The 23729-nt window shown below is 38.2% G+C and overlaps 1 protein-coding gene across 2 annotated transcripts in view; it reads right to left on the minus strand.

Annotated features, from left to right (window-relative positions):
* ccser1 (coiled-coil serine-rich protein 1) overlaps nt 1-23729 on the minus strand; it is a 77708-nt gene that overhangs the window by 20287 nt on the left and 33692 nt on the right. For both annotated transcript variants that reach the window (XM_084086352.1, XM_084086353.1), the window contains exons 7-9: nt 22648-22725; nt 16736-16819; nt 14500-14577 (exon numbers count right to left, since the gene is read on the minus strand). In XM_084086352.1, the coding sequence (XP_083942478.1) occupies nt 14500-14577; nt 16736-16819; nt 22648-22725 (240 nt within the window). The remainder of the gene's footprint in view (nt 1-14499; nt 14578-16735; nt 16820-22647; nt 22726-23729) is intronic.

The raw sequence follows: 23729 nt of genomic DNA on the forward strand, positions 1-23729 counted from the left end.
TTAAGCTGCTAGGAGCATCCATTCCGGCTGTAGTGGCGACAGACAGTTGAGTGTGGCGACGGTAGCTTTCCCGCGAGAGGGCGTGGTTTCAGCGCAGCCAGCGGACACGCCCCCAGCGTTTGAGAGCAGAGACTCCTGCTCATTTTTTCAAGATTTTGATAGCTTATTTTATGTACTTGCCAGCTTTTTTATCATTCAAATTTGGCTGGGTGGCTAATAACACATTTTTCTGTGGTGTGACAAACTCAGAACACATACTTAATTTTGACTTTACAGGGACTTTAAGTGAGTGAGTGAGTGAGTGAGAAAGAACAAAAGAAAGAAAGAACGAAATCATAACTGAAATATTAAATCAAATCACGTCATACAATTAAACCCCCCAGTGGTTGAGGGTTGGTAACTTTGGTTACTTAAAAGGTTCTGCAGTTTTCAAACTGTGAATTTTATTTTTAAATTGATCAAAATAGTTGTTAGCTGCAGCCCTAAATATATCCTCAAATCAGCACACAATGAAGAGACTGCAAATCAGCCGTGTCATATTCATATTGCAAAGGGTTGGACATATAACCAGAGATCGTGCAAAATCAAATCAGTTTCCTGGGCAGCCAGAGCTGAGGAATGTGACTTTTCTTCCTCTGACAGACGAAATCAATGGCATGGTTGGAGAGCAACTTCGATAAAAATAAATGTGCGTTTCTAATCCCCATTACCGCTGAATGTCACTGTTTATATAATTATTTATTAACTTCTTTATTGTGCCGCAACGTTCCTGCCTCTCCTGGCCATCTGTCCATAGTGAGGTGTTGCATGTGCATTCTATTATAGCAGCCCTGAAGGGGGCCGAATAGGCTGGGCCTGCGCTCACCTTCTGCTAATGGTGGAGAACACCCTGCGGGCAGTCTCCAGTCGGCCTTGTCCACAGGGACTCAGACCTTCTGTCAGGGCTTAGGATCACAGTTTTTACCTTGACAAAGTTATCATGGACATGTTTATACAGGCCAGCAAAGCAAAAAACAACAAACTAAAAGGTCTGCAGAAAGGACGGAAAAGGTGGCCTCCTTTCCACAGAAAGCAAATGAGAACATATTTGAAAATAAGAGTGACATGTAAAACATAAAGCTGCACGATTAGAGACTGCGATTCTCCCACGACTCTGACCAGACAACTAAACAAAATAACATGCAATTTACTAGGTTTTCTATCAAAAAGTGAATTGCTGCAGTCAATTTAAAAATGTTTAATTAATGTGAATGAATTCTAAAAATAAATAAAAATCAGTTTGAATGAATGATTCAATGACTCACTTTTTTCAAGACTGGATTAATCAGCGTTTTTGAACGAATCTCTTGAATGAATGATTCAATGACAAATAATTTTTTTTAACAGTCACTTGTCGCCACCTACTGTAATCGATACAATTGGTTTTTGAACCGCCAAGTTTCTTTCAAAAGGTTATTTGCTCTATTTTGATCGCTAGTAGACATCAGTGTTTATATTCAAACTATAAACTTTTATCCCAGTACTTCACAGAAATAATGTTACTATGTGGTTGAAAAGACTGTTTGTGAAGCTGTTTAATACCCTCACATGACAACTGCTCTCTCTGGCTCAGCGGCAGTGCCAACACAGATCTGAATGTTCCGATGTGATTTTGTCAAAGGTTTAATAGACAGGAAAATTTCTGTCAATTAGGAATAAGATTGTGTGGGTGTTTGTATCGAGATCGCAATCTTTTAACAATTAATCGTGCATCTCTAACGTTACCATTCATTACAAAGTACGGACTTGCCTTGATGCCCTCTTGAAACTTACTTTCTAACATTTCGGACACACCCACGGCGTTCGTGAGCTCCAACTACTTCCCACTGGTGCATGTTCTCACGCTACAGAAGCACCCACACACTCTCTCTCCACCTGATGCTTCTTCAACAGAAAGCCCAGATGGAGATCCATTCTAATGACTCTCTCTATTAACCTCAGCAGAACTCTAAATCTATATATCCCTTTTGTGTTACACCTAATCTATTCTCTTTTTGGCTGTCTTTCAAGTGCACATCTCTTGCTCTCCCACCATCCCTTCCCCCATCTCTTTCTTTTTCACACGATCTCTCTGTGACTACTGTATGGGTTTTCTAGAGTTGAGATTCAAGATGTGATTTATTTATTTGTTGGTCATATTCAACCCTAAATAAACAGAGAAAATGTAACTGCCTTATGTTGTACTTGGGTTTATGAGAGGTTGTCTACTCAAATGATAATTTGGTTATAATTGACTAACCTTTGTTTTAAGCCTGTATGACTTTTTCTGTAACTTTTTTCCATGAAATAAAAAAGGTGTCATATCATTCTGCCTAACACCTCATTTTAACCTCCATAAAAGAAATAAACTCATTCAGGTTTAAAATATCATGAGGATGAACAAAATAAAACAAAACATAATATTTTGGGGATAAAATATATCTTTAAATAATTTGTTCATATGGCAATGTGTGTTATACATGCAGTGCATTAAATATGCACAATTTTTTATTTATTTTTGAATGGTACTTTAAAAAATGTCACCAAGTGTTATTGTTTTGGTTTAGTACATTAGTATTGATGAAAGAAATGTATAATTTAATAAGTGAAAATTTGACCAAGATCTTTCATTCAAAAATAATATCTACAGAAAACCAACAACCTGTGGAAAAAATAACTACACCCCTACATTAGCTATGTCGTATTTAGTGATAAATGAAAGAGGTGTACAATTTCTTTTTTCTCAAACAATTCATGGACATTTTTGTATATTTAAGCTACAAATCATTTTAAAATGTACATTACAAGTAGCATTTGTTCAATTATATAAATAATATGACCTTTGATCTACATTAATGAAAGACTATCACAATACATGTATGTGTTTGTCATCATTTATAATATAAAATATAATGTAATACTGTAAAAACGGTCATGGAATCTGAATCTGAAACAAAACCCATTAAATCCCTTACAATTCTCATCCCTAGTCTTCTCTTCCCTGCTGAATTCACATCTCTCTACTTTTCCCCCGCAGGTGAGTTGAGTCTGGATACAGGATGTGACTAGCAACAAAGCTTCTCTGAGACTGTGCATCCTTCTGAAAGATGAGATCTCATTAGTCCGCACGAGAACCAGCAGAGAACAAGATATGGGACCTCGGCCCACCTGACTACATCCTGGCCTCTGTCTAGCTCACTTATCTCAATCTCATTCTGCGCGTAACGCCACAGAGCGGCACTTAATTACGAGTCGAATCACGCTTCAAATGCTCACCTGCCTTCGCATGAACGCAAACTCCCTGGGGGGTCTATCACTGAAAGGAAACTACAACGCATCGGTCTAGACGCCACACACTACAGATGATGATCGGACTAATGGCGAACACAATCGAAAGCGTGCTGAACTTGTTAATAAAAGAAACAAACAAACAAGGGAAGGGTTCTGGCAAAAACATAAAAGACCAAACTGGTAAGGGACAGTGTTCTGCTAATTAAACACTAACACCAGAACAAAAGCATGAAACAACTAATTCCATGGCCTGCGGTTCTCACGCAACCCGCGTTCGCTGGAACATCGCCAGTCGTATCCCAGGAGTTTCTATTCCTGTTAACAAATAGGTCAATATTGCCAGGTAATTCAGAACAGATACTCTTTTTTTGTGCCATTTTTTTTTTTGTTCACTCTGTACGACTGACACAATTGTACACATCAATATAAACAGACAAAGAGGATCAAAGCGTCAGAGGCTCGTTGCTTCTCTGCAGAAAGCTTCTCCACCTGAGTAAACACAGAGCTTTCATCTTCCTATTCCGGTAGCCCTGGGCACATGGAGTGCCGGGTACAGTTCTTTCCACCGTCTAGGTGGATTACAATGCTGCACACACAGTCCACGTACACTCTGCGTGCTTCCTCGACTGTTACTTTAAAGCTTTGCGATTTAATAAGTTATGGATATCGAACAGACAGACACAATAGGTTGAATTTGAAGTGCTGGTGCTGGCTGAGAACGGAGATGAGTAATGCGTGATGGACAGTTAGAGAACTCCAACTAAAAAACACAAAGAGATAATATGCAAAACAAGTGTCAGTCGTACAGATGGTGTTTCAAAGCAATCTTCAAGTGGCATTTGTGAGCGTGGCCATCCAAAAGTGACGGTTGGTGCATTTCCAAGAGTAGAAAATCCAGTCGTGCACAATGATAACCTGTGTTGATTTTTTGGGGGGAAGAAAATTAACTCTGATAAACAGACAAGAAGGGGATAAAACAAAGGGAGAGAGTGGCTGGTTACAGAGTTACAGAGAGAAGGACCAGTTGTCCAAACCCTGGGTGGCAGAACAGCATGCCATGCTTTAGTGGAAACACCACGAACAACCACAACACACAGTGAGAAAACTCACATGGTCTCCTGCAAGAGGAAACGGCGGCGGTGAGGACTCGAGCATTGCCCTGAAATCAAAACATATATCTTTGAAATCATACACACGGACAAAAGGCAACTTCTATCTGGGATCATTAATACAGCTCACCTACTTGCCGTGCCTCATTAATGCACTGGCACAGGGTTTATCTGTTTATCTAACTCCTCACCAGGTCACTAAATACACTGAAGATGCTTTACACCACTGACAAAAGCAGAGACAGATAAGGCAGTAAAACTTGACAGGTCAAGGTAAAACCATCATGAGGGATGACATCCGCTTTTCGGAAGTCTAATAACCCCTGGCCATTTCTGCTCAGAGAGATGAGGGCAGGCCCAGACTGCAGGGTTCCCACAGTTCACATTTGCCTCAGCCATCACCGTAACGTTCCTGGCCGGTGACACTACTTCAGACAGAGTTATGAGAGCTGCGGACTGGAAGTGGAAGATATTTCATGCAACTAAGCATGGATTCAAATGGCCTTCACAAAACGGACAGAGAGAGGGAAAAACACCCAAAAATGACCATGAGAACCAAGGTGTGCACTGCATCAAAAGATGAAATGGAAGCCAGAATGTTTGTTGCAGTTTTGTTGAAAATATATTAGGGACCGTTTGGTATTTATGGAATGGACCACCGGAGGAAAATAGGGGAGGGTCATCCAAGGTGTCTTTTTATTCTTTGTTGAGGGGAGGGTCATCCAACTTTTTTTAGTCTAGGAGGAGGGTCACCCAGCTTTTGTATTCATGAAAACAGCAAAAATTCAAAGTGGCTTGTTTGGTGCATATTTTTCCACAGAGCTCCATGTAGCTCTCTCAGTCTCGGCCCTCCATCGCTAGCAGATGGGTCTGACCCAACAAAAATCCAGTTTGGCAGTGCGTGCTTCGGCGTATGTGCTCAGAAAAAGTGCACCATGTCAGAACAGAACGCTAATGAAATGTTTACCCGGCAAAGCTTTAAAGCACGAGCAAATAATGAACTTTTGTGATTGCGAATAGGGTTAGGGTTATGTGAATGTACGTCGAGTTTTACAGTATTGGGACTGAGGCGCCAGAACTGCAGCTGATAGAATGTGCGCTGTAGCACGATACTACCATATTTTAGTTTCCATGCTTATTGTGTTTCCACAACAATGTTAGTGAGAAAATCTACTGAAATGGCCACCATAACAGTGGAGTGTGATGTGTAAGATGTAGGGCTGTAACGATATGCGATATGAAACCTAAATCGCGACACTCAGATCCACAAACCTGTGTTGCGGTGTGAGAAGGCAGAATCGCGACACACCATTACAATGCTACCACATCTTTAAATTAGTACTATTAGTATTATTTGAAGTTAACATTATATAAAATACGTAGACCTACACCACACAACTAGTTGAGGATAAATACTTTAAAATTGGGCAATTTCAGCGTTATGGATGTGATATTTGCAGTCAAAACTTGAAATATAAAATCTCAGAAAATGCATTTAAAAACAATATATTGAAACGTCTGATTATATATCCATACTCCCTTAATAAAGGAGTCCAGACATTAGAAAAATATCAGTCTACACATGCGTTTTATATTTAAAGGGTTAGTTCACCCAAAAATGAAAATTATGTCAGTAATTACTCACCCTCATGTTGTTCCAACCGCGTAAGACCTTCGTTCATCTTCGGAACATAAATTAAGATATTTTTGATGAAATCTGAGTGCTGGATCACTTCTCCATAGGCTTCTAGGTGACCGAAACTTGCTGGCCCAGAAAAGTTATTAAAGAGATCGTTAATATAGTCCAAGTGACTACAGTGGCTTAATCTTAAGTATATCAAGCGACGAGAATACTTTTTGTGCGCAAAAACAAACCAAAATAACGACTTTATTCCACTATTCATTTCCTTCTCTCTGGGCCTCGTAGTGTTTTTGCGCTGCGCGTCTGTGTTGCACGTCAACACGCATCACACACATGACCAGCGTCGGCCAATTGTGAGCCTACGTGGTGACGTGTAACAGATGCGCAGTGCAAAAACACTACGTGAACCAACTAGAGGCCCAGAGAGAAGGAAATGAATAGTGGAATAAAGTCGTTATTTTTGTTTGTTTGAACATTTATGAGGAAAAAACAATGTTACGGACGTGTCAGTTCTCGGTTACGGACGTGTCCGCTCTGAAAGCGGCACTAAAAGACTGCTTTAAAACTTTCACAGAGACCTCAAACAGAAAGCACAAAGCTTTTCTTTAAAGTGAATTTCATTTTGTATTAATTGTATCCTAAATTTAATCAATGTTTCATGAACCAATTGCCTGGATTTAATAAGAAGTAAATATAGCAGACAATAGATAAATCACGACATGGAGGCACCGGCGCGTGAACTGGAGCTCATCTTGTAAATGAACCGAAACTCAGCGTATAAGCTACTTGCCTCACAGACCTGAGAAATAGAAAGCATGAAATGTGTACTTTTAAATAGAACAATTCAAAACGAAAGAAAACAGACTGCTCTCTGCTTATGTAATCCATATGAAATGTGCATTTCTCTCTGGTGCGTTCACTACTGCGAAGATCACGAATCAGCATCGTCAACTTCATCTTTGCAGCCGACACTGACACAGAAAACACTTGTTTATTAATAAACAATTAAAATGTCTCCTTGCTATATTTGACATATTCATAATCATTACTTTTGCCGGTTCTTTGTGACAGCTTTTAGGTGCTTTACTGGCAGCGCCACCCACGTTACATGAACGCGTCACCACCGCATCAGCACCGAAAACATGGAGATTTTTTTCAAATCAAAAATCATGATATGAACCGAATCGTGGGTTTGGTTTGTTACAGTCGTAGTAAGTGAGAAAGTAGAGGTTAAGTCGTTTGTCATGGTTGTAAAAAAAACAATGGCTATCTGAACATCTTTGCCAAGCGCAAACCAGTACAGAATCAATAAATTATCAGGGAGGGTCATGCCTTTTTTCACAATCATTTTGGAGGGTCATAGAAAAATGTATTGCTGGCAAAAGGAGGGTCAAGTCTATTTTGACTATAGATCTCAAAACTCCTCCAGTAGCCCCTTAAAAAAAACGAACAGTCCCTTAATGCAGTATGTGTTTCGTCATTCAATGTCTAAAAGGAGGATGTAGATTCTGGCTGTCATTAAAAATTGTAATCAAATCAATTGATATAGTCAGTAGGGTTGGATATCAGTAAACATTCAATTTGATTCAAATTCACAAGCTGCTGATTTGATTTCAGATTTTAATTTAATTATGGTATATTTCAGTTAGTCCATTTTTCTTACGTGATATGATATTCTTTCTCAGCTAATGCAGTAAAATGTTGTAAAATATTAACTTGTTATTTTTATTATTATATTATTATTATTATTATTATTATAATAAATTACAATATCATTTTACATTATTTAAAAAAATTAACAAAAGGGCCCAAACTATGCAGTTCAATTGTTCATTATTTGTTATTATAATTCAGAGAAAACTAATTTGAACACTGACTACTGAGTCTTTTCAAACGATTTATTAAACAGACAAGAGTCAGTACTGTTCCAATTATTGGAAAACATGGATAACATGATTAATTGTGTTAATTGTTTTATCGGCTTGTTTTTTTCAATCAAATCAAATTGAAACAAAAAAGCCAGAAACAAATGGCAAACAATCTCTCTTCAAACTTCATTGATCACATACAAAAGAAAGTTAACGATTACCGCTCAGCTGGCGTGTCATTCTGTGAGGCTCAGTGCTCACACTCTGACCCATGCAGAGAGAAAAGAAAGCAGGGTTGAGCAATGACTGCAAATGCCTGAGTTTAGCTTAACAGGTCCCCCACACAGTGCGATCAGATGGGCCGCAGCATGACTCTGAGAGACAGGGCGACCCCCTCATGCGCAAATGAATCTAAATAAATAAATAAGCATACCAAAATGAATTGGAAAAATAAAGAGATGCCTGAAATGTTTTCGGTGCTCATGAAACAGGCTTGAAATGCAAAAAGCCTCTCAGCAGGGTTGGCTGGAGAGCTGAAAAACAGAGCAGTGGGAGATGTCCGGTATGTTCCATTAACAGGTGTCCTCCAGCTATATGGAGCTGACCATTGATCAATCTCCCTCGCTGTTATAGATCCAACTGTTTGGGCAAGCATCAAAAACTACTTATTCTGGCTGCAAGGGTTTCCATTTGGCTAAATATTCAAGCAATTTAATAAGAACTGTCACTTCAATAAAAAAGATTTATGACTGGAAGGGAAATAACACAAAAAAGAAGCTAATCCATAAAACTTCATATCTCGGCTACGGAAGGGAGGAATGCCAGAGTAAATGAGCTCTTAAGTGCTTTTTCATTTAAATGGCTGAACGGCAGTGTGGAGGGCAGAGCTTAATATTAACAGGCTTAGACTGGCATAATAAAGCAAAGTAAACAGACATGACGCAGTCAGGCTTTGTACAGACGGGAAAAGAATGGGCCTTCCATCAGGTTTCGATGTGACGATGACACAGGCTTATGAACAACAAAAACAAAAACATTCTTAAGTGTTGCATTAAAAACCTACACTGAAAAATGTTTGAAATCATAATGGGGGAAAAAAATGTTCAAGTAAAAATAATGTGTTACCATCATAACTTTTAAATGGGCCATGAACTGCATTTTTTTTATTTTTTTTATAGTGCTTTCTGAGGTCCACTTATAATGTTACTATGATTTTTACATCAAACATTGTCATCATTTAGAAATAAAAGGCAATTTTTTAACCTGATTTTAGCCTCTGATTCAAACATTGCTCTGTTTGAAGGGGTGTGTCTGCTGTGAGACTTCAATGTAAACGGCTATGATTGGCTAACATCTTGCATATGAAATAAGTATTACAGTACATGTGGAACCAGAATACTTTTTTAGTAAGTTTTTACTATTACAACTGTCAAGATTAACTAATCATGAAAAGTGCTGATTATAGCATTATATTTAGATCTACTCCACTGGCATGAAAGGTTGCAGCTAAGCATTGAACCCGATGTCTGTTGAGCGCATGAATACTGTGATCTTGTCATTGCATCTTAATTTCTGCTCTCTCACAAATGCTTTCATCATAACTAACAGTTCAAACATGATGTAAAAAAGAGTGTAGACAGTCATTGATTATAACGGGAGTTTTGGGGAGAGTCCAGAACTCAAGTCACTGATAAACTGGCGCTGTATGATTGACAGCTCCAGTGATTATAAAGGGAGCGTTCTTTGATTGCTTTCTGTATATAATATAATCACAATTTAAATAACAGATTATTTTCATGCTACTAAGAAAAACAATATGAAGATAATTTAATTACTGGCTTGATTTACTGACGCATAAAGAGCAATAAACGATTTTGAGAAAAATAACGTCTGACTGTACATGAATCTTACAGTAAAAGACTATTTGCAAAAGCCTGCGCCGAAATGTGACTGATTTACCAAAGTTCTACAGTGAAATGTACAGAGCAAACAATGCTCTACTGAGACCACTAAATAAATAACCACTTTGCTAGCATTGGGATCCTTTGGAAGGTGATGTTATTTTTAGTCCAGTGATCCTGTATCTCTCTTCTCATCAAATTATACGTGCCAGTGGGCGGGGCCAAAGACATAATGATGTTGACGTTGATTTGATGTTTCAAAGGTGGTCTTTCGCTGCACTATTACGTCATAATGTGACAATTCCAAACGAGTCGGTTTCTGAGTTTGGATTCAGTAAAAGGACTAACAAGAAAGTTTTGAATTCTGAAACTTACAGGATATTTTTACACTACAATGACCTCTTACATCAAAAGATCAAGGACATTTTGATTTCCCCTTTAAATTAATTGACAATTTAACTTTTTCAAAATATATATTTTCATATAAATATGGCGCAGCTAAGAGTGACAGAGTAGCTGTCAAGTCTCACAAAGACAAAAAAAGCCATCTGTACAACTTTCATGACTATAAAAGGTTGTATGGACTACAAAAATTTACAATTTGATATCAGTGGTGTTTGGTCACACAAAAGCATTCTTCTGAGTTTAGAATTAAAAAAGTAAAAATTATGTTAATTTAAAAAAATCTGGAACGTAACCAGGGTGGGAATTATACCGCGGCCACGGCAGCCGTTGCCCTACACTTTGGCCTTCATGCCCCGTGAAAAAAAAATCATCGTACGGCCACAGTGGCCTGTGTGCCCTGTCCCTGTCCAAGTTCCATGTATAAAGCAGAGCATGTGAGTGGAGTGGAGCGGGAGCGCGAGCGGGCGGATCTTGGACAGAGCGCAGAGCGGCAATTTCAAAAGGAAGGAGCGTCGCCCTATTTCCCGCTCCAGTTTCGCTCCGCTCACACCACGAGTCTGAAGCATGCTCAGTCAAGCCTGACCCTGAATCCATCTGTCTTGCACAGTCATCAACAGTAGACTATTTTCATTCAAAACTCAGCTCAATAATGGAGTTCAAAAAGTACTTCAAAAAGGAAAATGAGAAGTCATACAGGTGTAGCCTACTATTAATAAGTCGCTCCGGAGTATAAATCGCAACAGTCAAAAAATGCGCCATGAAGAAGAAAAAACACATATGCCTAGCCTAAGTCGCACTGGACTATAAGTCGCATTCATTTAGAAATTTATTTCACAAAAAAAACAAAAAAAAAACAATGTTACAGACTGGACAGTTCTCCGTTACGGACGTGAGCGCTCTGAAAGCGGCACTAAAAGACTGCTTTATAAAACTTTCACAGAGACCTCAAGCAGAAAGCACAAAGCCTGCCTTTAAATTTAATTTAATTTTGTATTAATTGTATCTTAATTTTAATCAATGTTTCATCAACCAATTGTCTGGATTTAATAAATTAGAAGTGAATATATTACAAAATAGATAATCACGTCACGAAGGCGCCGGCGAAACTGGAGCTTGTCTCATAAATTCACAGAAACTCAGCGTATAGCCTACTTGCCTCACAGACCTGAGACATATATATATAAAGCTTGAAATGTCTACTTTTAAACAGAACAATTAAAAACGAAAGAAAACAGACTTCTCTCTTATGTAATCCGTATGAAATGTGCATTTCTCTCTGGCGCGTTCACTACTGCGAAGATCGCGAATCAGCATCTTTCCAGCCGACACAGCCATAAAAAAAAAAAAAAAAACTGATTTATTAGTAAACAATTAAAATGTCTCCTGCTATATTTTACATATTCATAATCATTAATTTTGCCGGTTCGTTGTGACAGCTTTTAGGTGCTTTATTGGCAGCAGCGCCACCCTTACATCGCATCAGCACCGAAAACAGAGATTTTTTTTCTTTTGGGGGCATTTTGTTTGTGTTCAGACTTTCTCAGTTGTTTTTAGGAGCGATGTTAGAGGACGCTGCTAATAAAGTTGCTAGTAGGCCTACACATTGGATTCACGTTTATTATTATAGGCTAAAAAAATACCCCAGTTTTTATGCCGTTCGTATCATTTTATTTTGTTGTATTTATCCGCCACACCTTGAAGGCCGGTCCGTGAAAATATTGTCTGATATTAAACCGATCTGTGGCGCAAAAAAGCTTGGGGACCGCTACAAGTGATATACATGTAGATTTTTTTCCTTTTTTGGAGCGAGCCGGGCGATTTGAGTGGAGCGCGAAGCAAACTGCGTTGAGCGCTGAGCGATAATGATTGTGAGGGTGTATACCTTCTGGATGAAATGGTTCTCTCTCTCACACTCACATGATATAGAGGACTGAATGAATATTTTGAATGCTTTTATTGGCATCTGTGTTGTTTCTGAATGTTTTTATTGGCATTTGTGGTGTTTCTGAATGCTTTTATTGGCATTTATGTTGTTTCTATTGTTGTGTGAGGGTGTATACCTTCTGGATGTAATGGCGCTCTCTCTCTCTCTCATTAAAAAATGTTTTTTTTAATTAAAAAAGTCATAATCCATGTCTTATTCCAAATTAGGATGTTATGGTATCAATCTGAATGGGAAAACCATCGAATTGTACTCAATGGCCTTTGTGCCCTGTCATATGGCCTTGGTGCCCCTAAAAAAAAAAGAAAAGGTGGAGGCCAAATGGCCTTGCCCCTAAAATTACATAATTCCCACCCTGAACGTAACTGAAATTTCTACAGTAAAATTAAGTTTATTCTAAGTATTTTATCATTTTATCAGCCATTTACTTTAGTGCGTTTAATGTAACATTTTATGTTGTTTAGTTAATGTTTATGCCATTAAATTTGTGTAATGTGTAGGCAACAGTGCTCAGTCTAGCCAATGATCATGGAATATGTGCTTCACATGAGCATTATACATCACTCTGCCATTCTACACATCATTTCTCATGCTCTTTGGACAGATGAGCAGGATGGCTCCTGTCCATCTACCCGCCTCTCTTTGTCCTGACAGGAGCCCCTCCAGATGAACCTGCCCCCTTCCTGTTGCGCATCAGGCCAACAGAGGCAAGGAGGGCTTTGAGAAGTTAGTGGCCGTGAGAACCACGTAGGAACGGTGTCCGGCGCAACCGAAAGAGGCCAGTCTGGCCCCCCGGTGCACTGTGACTCAACAGAGGGCACTCTTCCTCTCACTTTCAGCTAATTAGCTCAGCTGGAGAGAGAAGCAGGGTGCTCCAGAAAAAAAAAGAGAGAGAAAGAACGAGGGTAAAAAAAGGAAACAGATGACCTCCTCCAGTTGAAGCAGCCTTCGAAATAGCTGACCCACTTGTAGACACACTTTCGGATATTTGCGTGTCCTCAATGCAGTAACCCATATAGCGGTGTAGTCTACATAGGGCAGGGTGGAAATGCAGAACTCATCTCTTGTTGAGCGGGAGGAAAGAATGATGGTGTGCGTTGCGTTCAGAAAGCCTGAGGGTCTCGTGCTCTTGCATGTGCAGTTCCTCTCTGTGCTCATCCACTGCCGGCACATCTGAGGTAGACAGAAAGATTCTCCCACATCCTCCCCCGCGACCATTTCCACGCCGATTTTGGCACCGCAGCAAAAAGACGCAGGCCTACCACAAAAATGCCGCATATCTAATGCAACAGCTCCATAATGAGCACTCTTTCTAACATTTCAGCTTTTTTACAGCACTTTTCATCAATGCCGAGGTCTGATGGAGCTGTGACGCATTAGCGCCACAATAGCTGTGGAATGGATTGTCAAGCAATTTGAAAAAGCCGTCTGAATTCACATCACATATGCATATTAACGGTAATACAAAGCACAATGTCTGGAGAGATGTTAAATGCCAGGGGGAAAATGGACCATGTCTCCACAGGAGACAAACTGAAAGCTATTTCAGTGTAAAGGGACTAAAGGCATACTAATGCGGCCACTGCGAGGGCACAGAATACATGACAGAAATCTGTAAAGAAAATCTCAGTCATGCTTTTGAACTATCATTGAACGATAACATGCTCATCACAAATGCTGAAAAAATACAAACAGATTTATAACTAGAAAGGCATCTCTTAAGAATATGCCAACAGCTTTTCATAATCTATCAAACATCGTTCGCTCTTGGTTTGATTAAATGTTGTAAGCGAAAGGGAGAAGACTGTTTAAAGGCTGGGTTTTGTCTCAAATGCTTTAATATCTCTGGTACATTAATCTCTGTTAATGAGTCATTTAAAGTTTGCAGCACTTGAACACAGTTTGCTGACTCACTGCAATATAGCATCATCGTTCGTTTTGTGTGTCTGAGCCATTAAAAGGTGCCTGTGGGAACAAGAAAACACCTAGATTTCATATAAAATTAATAATAAAAACAAATAAAAAAGAGGATGGCAATTACTCGATGGGTGGGGGGAAAAGAGGGCAGTCAACCTATCAAAAGGGCAGAGGCCAACATGATTAAGCAAATTGTTAGCTAAAGTGTTGTTGAAATCTGAAACCACATTCTCACTATAAGGGTTCAAAATCAAATTTCAGTGCCCTTTACCATTAAAAGTCAGTGAAATAAAAAGACAGATGTGGGGACCTGTATTCAATTAGAAAAACCAGACACAGCTCAATGACCTCAGAACATTAGCAGTGTCATCAGGAGCTTTAATACGGTGCATTAATGGGTACTCACCTCTGAGAGTAAGAAATCTGTCTGAGAGCTTTTGTCAGCTTTTTGGCAAAGAGATTTCTGAGCAGCACAGGTAGATTCCTGTAAAAAAGATGTATGTATCAGAAAAGAGTGCCATAGCATTAAAGTTACGACATAAAACGGTTCTCTGGAATACTTGATCCTGATTGGTCAATCTCGGTATCCTGCAGTCAAGTTATATATTGAATGCTTAACTGTATGGTGGACTAGGAGTGCCTCAAAAATAAAATGAATTCAAATTCAAAATCAAATTCAATTTATTCACAAAAAAAAGTAAAATGACAAATTAAGTACATTTAAAATGTAATTTTTATTTCAAAATGATAGTTTAACAATAGAATACTTATTTGTTTATATATAAATACTTATTTATTTTATTTATAAACATGAATTAATAAAAGGTCTATTTGTAACCAAAAATGTTATTAAAAAAAATATTTATAATAAATAAGTCATTAATTCTAAAAAGTGATTTATATATAAAGTGAATATTTATTTACATTTTTGAATTAATACACTGATAACTGATTTTAAATGGAACATAAAAACTACATCAAGTACTGTACATTTGGATGAAATATATAAAAAAGTTATTTTATGCCCTTTATATATTTCTTCAGTAGCCATGTGAATATTGCACAGTCAGTCGGTCATTATTATGCAATATTTTTAATAAACCCTGGCTTATTGCATGATAATGACCCTCTGATTGTACATTCAGTTTTGACTGGGAATATCAAACACCCACCCTCTTGAACGTGGCAGAATGGCAGACTAATAAAATAAGAAATATGGTGCAGCAAAATTTAGGGCAGCCATACTTCATTAATGACATTCAATAAAGACAGTAAAAATTGACAAAGACGAGCTAAGCCAGCAGGCTGCCAGTTTCACCAGTGAGTATTATTTTACGAGCCTTTGCCATGATTTATTAAGCCATTGTGGCCGCAGGTTCTTTTCCCACTAAAAATAGAGTGGAGGTCTCTGGGACGCAGAATCTGTAAAGTGATTATGTCAATGGCCAAGAATTTAGTTTATTCCGATTTCGTCATCTGGATGCACATTATGCATGCGTTTACATCTGTTCAGTACACATGCTTTACAGGAGATAAAACAACCACTGCAGTTCTCAGGTCGAAACGCACATCACACAAAGTTTGAGTCACTGGGCTCTTAAGGAGCAGAGAAACTTCAGTGAGCACAGTGATATTTACCAACATTCTCTGAGAAAAAGACTCTGACCTTCAGAGACGTGCTTAACACTACTGGGAGCACATTTACTGAATTCAGTTCTCGAAGAGAAGACAGATAAGGACAACATCAATTCAAACCTCTACAGACTGAGTGAAAGTCAATCTTGCAATCTTTTCATTGAACATCTAGGCAGCGATCAGCAAGTATGGAGAACGTTTAAACTAGTAATGCAGTGCTGCAGCTGTAAGAATAAAGGTGTATTCACTTCACACAATCTCACACTGAGATTAGCAGCTCCGAAGCGTCCTGAAGTCATTAGTTTTCGAAAAGAGCTAGCGATTTCCTGAACTCGACTTAATGCGTTGCGGTGACTACAAATGGCAGTGTGGACAGGGTTTAGGGAGGCCTTTGGGACCAGTGTTATTTTAGTACTGCTAACATGCTCGGTTTTTATTCATATTTTTAATTAGAAAAGACTGCTAGAAATGACACAAAATAAATCAGTCATGGATTGTTTGAAACATCATGTGCTTTGTTTGTCCTTTTGCTTTTACAGCCTCTTTACTGCCCTCTATTGTTTTTATTCGTCCTACCCCCTCCTCTCTGCATATCACGCCATCCCATTCCTCTTTTCAGGACCACTAGTCTATAAATCTGAGATGGACCTGTCATATTTCTCCTTCACTCGTCTCTGCTCTAGCTGCTGGGACCGTGAACGTTATGCGTCTCACAGTGCATGTAAAAGCATGCGACGAGCTGTTTACTGCACGTTAAGTGAGTCTATCAAATATCGTCCCAGTTCAAAGGAAACTGCCGAGCGGCATCTCCATAACTTCCTAACACGAGCCTTGGGAGAGGGTGAGGACATGAAACCAACAGGATGTTAACGCAAACTCAAATAAACTAACGAAATTAGGGTATTCCAAAGACAATGGAGCAATAGAACCTGTTTTTGCAATCGTGACACTTGGTTATGAAACTTGCAGTTATGAAATGTTACATTGAACTCGTCAGGTTCTCTTACCAATTCAGTCTGGAGTCGTACAATGAGCTCGTCTTTCTCCTTCAGCTGCTGTTGCAGGAACTGGTTCTCTTCTCTCACAGGATCCTGCACACAAAGCACACACAAACACGGTTTGAAAAAAAAAGAAAGTCAGTCTGTGTTATTCAAGCCATCGCCCCCAGTTTGAATCTGCAGCCTCGTGTGTGGGTGTAAAACTGCCGCAGTTGAGAGGTGGAGGTGTGTTTTCTATACCGTGGTTTCACTCTCCTCCATAAACTTCACCTGAACTAGCAGGCACTTTCCCACGACCTTGTGCTGTCAGCATCCATTATGTGAGGCTGGGGGAGGGGAGGGAGGGACTGAAGCTTCAAGGGCAGCAGAGGAGGACTGAGAGGCCCAGGAGCAGAGGATGGCCTCCACGAATGACCGAAAAGAACCGCCGCCTCCAAAAACGACAGCACTCCTCTAAAAGAAGCACTCGGTGGAGATTAGACTGCGCTGGCATGAGGAAGCCGGACACGATATGCATGATTCGGAGCCCTTCATGAGAGATCAAGGAAGGGGATTATGAGCTTCAATGTCACATACTTGGAGACATCGTTGTTCAAAGCTCTTTGGCTTTGGTTTGAATGCACTCCTTTTGTTGACATTACATAAACATCTCAAGGGAGCTGTTGTCAATCTTTGATGCTCCTCTGTAAAGGAAGCTAATTTCTGCCTGGAGATGATGATGACATACACAGCGACTAACTCGAATCGCTCGCTTTGTACCTACAAGACTTTCTTTCCTTTTTTTTTGTCTTATGAACTGCTACGACCCCATCAGTAAGGCTCAAGTACATCTTCATCGCTACTAAACAAGAGTCTGTTCCTTTGAACTCAAATTATACTGGATTTCATTTAGCTTTGTAGTAATGGCCATTAATTGTCATTAAAATGATTACAAAATTATTAAAATGGCCATTATTACCATGAGTCACTTTTGAAATAAAAACATTACTGCAAGTGAAAAACAGACTTACTAGGTAGGCTACCATTCAAAGGTTTGGAATCACTATGAAACTTTTTATTTGAATTTTATGCTTTTATTCCTCAAGGAATCATTAGGACATTCGTTAGGACATTTCCTAAGATCAATTCTAATAAGTTTGTAGTAATGTTCATAAGTGCAATTCTTGAAAAACTGTTCAGAAGTTCACAAATATTTGTTTGTTCTTGCCAAAGACTAATCAACAGACTCAATGAAAAACACATCAAAGCCAATCTTTTCCTGCTGCCTGCAGATTATCGTGATAACATAAGAGCACACTTTATTTTCATCACGACTGACTTGGAGTTCAGCACTCATTCAGGTTTTTTTAATGTGCTGCTGTGTATGTCTATTTCTTCAAGCAAAGTTTTGTCTTTAGAACAATCTTAAGAAAATGACAAGAGCATTCTTAATAAAAAGTTACAGATATTTTTTCTCCCAAAAAACATTTAAGTTAAAAAAAGAGAAGAAAATAGCAGTTAAGGCAAAATGTATTCTTAAGAATGTTTCATGAATCAAAGAATCTTCCTTGTGTTGCAATGGCAGACCTTCTGCCTTCTAACACTCAGTTTGATAAGACTTTGAGGTGAAGTTTCAAACTCTTCTTTCTTCCCACAGAACGTAACATTCATTTCTAACTGTTTACCATTTAATCTTTTCTTTCTTTTGCCCATTCTACTTTTTCTTCTTATTTGCAAGTTTCAGATGTATCTTTTTCTTTGAAACTGTGTCTAAAGGCCAGCAGCATCTAAGAGTCTTGCCTTCACTGTTCCAACTGAAGCTGGTGTTTAGTGAGCACTGTTCAATGGAGCATCCAGCTGAGCACCAGTGAGGGGTTTGTTTCCCAAACTAGAGGCACTGATGTACTAGTCATCTTGTTGTTGTGGAGCAGGGCTGTTCACTTCTATCTCTGTCCTGGTTAGATACGGTCTGCTTTCTTCTGTCGAGACCATTGTGGATGAAGCAGCATTCATCTCTCAAATTAATGATATTCTTCGTGTTTGTCTAGACATTTTGAAACCAACATTTGACTTACACTTTCGAGTTGGTGTACACTTGCAAAAAAGAGTTAGGCAACTAAAGTCATTGTACTGCAATTTCTACACTTCATTGAGCAGTGTCTTAAATACCAAAATGTACTTTTGACTATTTCTGATCAATGAAATGCTACATTGGCTAAACAGAAGCATCGGTTTCTTTCAACAACATAAAAATGTCTATATGATTCCAAACTTCCGAATGACAGTCTACGAATATACACTTCCGTTCAAAAGTTTGAGGTTGGAAAGGTTTTTTATTTATTTTATTTTTAAAGAAGTCTCTTATGCTTTAAGTTGCTCTAAGCTCATGTCACACGTTTTTTTTAAGGCTGACATTTTTTTTTGTCACATACAGCAAACATCTCCTCACTATCCGCTAGCTGCCTGTTCCCTGAACACACTGTAAAAAAAAAAAAAAAAGCGGTCTCTGTAGACAGCCCAGGCTCCACAAACGGCAACAAAAACAAACTGGGCCAACCTGCACCACGAAACATAGCAAACAGTGTTCCAGCCAATAAACGACAAGAATTTGGGAGTGGGGGTTGGGGCGTTAGTGCGCATGCACATGAAGCAGGGTATGGGGAGTGAAGGAGAAAGAAGCATGAAGAGGGAAGTTAGCTAGAGGAGAGATGTCAGACAATGACAACGACTAACGTTAGAATTATATTCTCTTGAATTTTGATATGGCTGACACATGACCAAAGAGACGACGTTCTGATGAACAAAGGGAAAAAGGAGAAGGAACGCGCAAAGTCCCGAATTTACATCGGAAAAGCACGGAAGGGAGGGGGAGGGGATGGCATGATGAGGAGGAGGGAGGGTCGAGCTAGCCTCCATTTTGTTTGACAATACTTCGAACATCAACAAGAAGTGACGTCACCCAACATCGTTTAGAGCACCTTTAACCAAGACTACATTTATTTGATCAAAAATGCAGTAAAACCAGTAATATTGTGAAATATGATTACAATTTAAAATAACTGTTTTCTATTTGAACATTTTAAAATGTAATTTATTTCTGTGATGCCAAAGCTGAATTTTCAGCATCATTACTTCAGTTTCATGATCCTTCAGAAATCATTATAATATGCTGATTTGGTGCATATTGGTGCATAAATAAAAATGTGGAGGATTCTATGATGAATGGAAAGTTTAAAAAAAGAACAGCCTTTATTTAAAAGTAATTGAAGAAAAAACTAACCCAAAACTTTTGAATAGTAGTGTAAATAAAATAATAAAGTATTTAAAGACTAATTATTTATTTAAAAAAAAATGTAATACAAAAAAGGTCATGCACTGAGCAACGTATGCAGCAAACAGGCAGAATGTAACATCCCCCAAATCCCTGCCTGTGGGGAATATTTAATTATATCTTAATTATAGAGGTTTAACAAGAGGCACTTTATCTGTGCAGTGCCATGGAGGACCTCTAGAGAGGCGTTTGGTCACAGTTGCACACACACACACACACACACACACACACACACACACAGGATCGAGAGCTGGGTCTCTACCCCGTGCTGTAAAACTGCATTTGAGTGGCTCCTCCATCTGTCTGTCCTAGATTAAATACTTGAGGCAAGAAGGGGACGAAGGACCTAATAAATGAGAACGCCCTACTATCACAGAGCCCTGATCATAAAAGGCAACACTTAGCATCACTGCAATCGATACAACCAAAAGTATCCTGGTGGTAGGTCTGGGTGAAACATATTAGATTAGTTTTGCTATCCTTCCTAAGACAGAGAAGTTTCAAGAGCATCTTATTTAAACTTCAGTTAGAGCTATTAATGCATGTTCAATTCATTACTTTGAATCAATTAAAATTAAATGCTTTAGTAAATATATATTTATTAAATAAATATTGGGCAAATATTGCATTTGTTACAATTCATCCATCCTTGCTAGGATGCTGAATCCATATATAGTTTATACTGGTTCTAAATAAATGAAAGGCTTCTTCAATTTAATTGAAAAAGTGAGGAAAACATGGCTTGATTATTTTCAACAATGTTTGTCTTAAAAACAGTATTTTACCTTATTCTGAATCTTATTGGATACCATGGCAGTGTGGTAAAAAAAAAATATTCAGTTCCACTAAATGAGGAATAAATAAAATCACTTAATGAAGAAGTCAATTCAAAATAACACACTACCGTTCAAAAGTTTGTGGGGGTTTTTTTTGGAAAGAAATGAATACTTTTATTCAGCAATTATGCTGAAAGTAAATACTTTTACAATGTTACAAAAGATGCCCAATTCAAATAAATGCTCTTTCTTTTCAACTTTCTATTTTTTTTTTTTTTTGCATGCTTTTACTAAATATTAAGTAGCCCTAATGTTTTCAACATAATGCAAATCATTATTGCAAATCAGTGTATTATAATATTCTGAAGGATCATGTGACACTGAAGACTGGAGAAATAGCTGCTGAAAATTCAATTTGCCATCACAGGAATACTTTACATTTGAAAATATATTCAAATAGAAAACAATTCTTTTAAATGGTAATATTTCTCAATATTACTGTTTGCACTGTATTTCTTATCAAATAAAATAGCCTTGGTGAGCATATGAGACTTCTTTCAAAAACATTAAAAAAATATATTAGTAACCGCAAAGTTTCATCGTCATTAAAAGGCTGAAGAGAAAAAAGAAAAGAAAAAAAAGTTTCATTACCAAGAATGGTACAACTTTAGAGAAGCACAGGGTATTTCACTCATGTACTTTGAAGGAAGGCATAAAAAGGAGTAAATGTGATAGATGTCCTCAATTATTTCTGTCTAAGAAGGTTTGTGATGTTATAAACTTCAAACAGGACACCCTCAAGAGTGGCGGGCACACCTACACTCACTTACCAAGGAGTTATTAATGCGCAGCTGACAGGGACACCAGGACGAATGAGTTGGTACCCCAGTCCAAGCTCATTTTACCAAGATGCAGAGCAAGAGGCTCCATATTCCCTTAACCGACGCCATGCTCTCGCCACAGGAGAACTCTTTCCGCAGGCTCTAATTATTAAGAAGGTAGGGATAACAAATGTTTGGTGAGAGAAGTTTTCTGTTCAAAGTAGGACGAAAAGTGACACGGTTCCGTCTCAGGTGGATGCTAGGGCTTTATTTTTAAAATCGGGATTTTTTTTTTTTTTTTTTTTTTTTATGGAATGAATCAGGACAAGTCCCACCCCTCTCCTGTCAGTTGAACACAATGTCAGAATGCATGGCGTCCTATTCTAAGCATCTCCCTCTCCCGCTGCGTGGCGCTAGGCTACGGATGAGCCGGAATGTCACGTGATTCGCTGCCGCAACCGCCGCTTCTGTTAGCACTCCATGTAGGTCAGTAAGGAGGACAGAGAAAGACACAGACCTCATTTCCACTTCGCAGTATTTTTGAGCCATTCGGGAAAAAAAAAAGCCCTGATGAAAAACAAAATCCTCTTCTACAATCAAAAACCTCTCCCAATAAAAGCCCTAGCCCATCTCCACAAGATCAGCGCATGTAATCAAATAATCTCATCAAGATAGTGGGAAAATTTCATTGATGGTGGAGAAAAATGCAGCTCAAATTGTATCAAAGAGAGAGGCCAGAATGAAAAGAGTAGAGAGTGTTTAGAAGAAGCACAATGGAGTAGGAAAATTAACCGCATAAAACGGAGAGACCTCTGTCTCTATGCAGTCGTTTAGCACCGTCATTATGTTTTATCTACGGGCTTTGAAATCTTCAGGGAAGAAAGAAAATTAAAGTGAGCCTTTTAAATCAAAGTGTGAACCACCAATGATACCTCTGCAGCAAAGAATGTGTTTGAATCCACATTATGAATAGAAAAGAAACACATTCCAACAACACTGAATGCAGACAATTACCTTAAAGGGGAGTGATTTCTCACTGCAGGGGCTTATGGGTAGAGAGTGAAGGCTGCTGGCAGGACTGGTCTCAGTGCTCTGAAAGGCAAATATCATACATCTTCATATTAAATGAGCACATGAAAAGAAAATTATTAAAACAGACTGTAAATAATATTCTGCTCATCTGACTCTTATTAGTTGGTTCTGAGGTTACTACACTTTAAAAACAAATTTAAAGAAATTTAAAAACAAACTTTATAATACTGGCAAGACTACAAGTATATCCAAATGTTATCCAAAGCCTTCAAAATATAATTTACTTTACCAATTGCATGTACAAACTGCCATGACCCCATTCATTAGCTATTTTTTTAAATTCATGTTTGTTCATGTTCATTCATAATACATTTAATAATGTTAATCTAAACAACTTGAAATGTTAAAGTGTATACAGTATGTAGAAATTCATATTAATCAAGATCAATAAATGCTTTAAAATGTTTTTCATTGTTAGCTCTTGATAGCCAATAAACAAATTGAACCACACTGTTATTACTCTAAAACTTACTAAAGAAACTCAATGGGAAATTAGCCAGTGTCGCACATATGATGTAATTATATCATCCAAACATGGGAACTAGCCTCAAACCCTTCTCCCCTTAACCACACTACTGCTGCCTCTCCCCCATATTAATATGTGAGAAAGAGAGCTGTGACACTGTCAGAGACATGGAACACTTTACATTGTGTTCAATATAAAGTGTATAATATAATATAGTGTATAAATGTGTACAATATACAGTATATTGAGCGGAAATAAGGATATCGGGTAAGTAGGGATGCACCTAAATGAAAATTCTGGGTCGAAACCAAGTCAAGTCACATTTATTTATATAACGCTTTTTACAATACAGATTGTTTCAAAGCAGCTTTACAGAGATAACAGGAAAATGATGCAAAAAGTTTGTTTCCAGAAGAGAATAGCATCACAGTCCATTAAATTTAACAGAGCGGCTATATATATATATATATATATATATATATATATATATAGAAATGGGTCGAAACTGATCCGAAACCAAAAATGGGTTTTAATAATT

Source organism: Abramis brama (assembly GCF_963993115.1).
Source record: "Abramis brama genome assembly, chromosome: 16".
In the NCBI taxonomy this organism is placed as follows: domain Eukaryota; kingdom Metazoa; phylum Chordata; class Actinopteri; order Cypriniformes; family Leuciscidae; genus Abramis; species Abramis brama.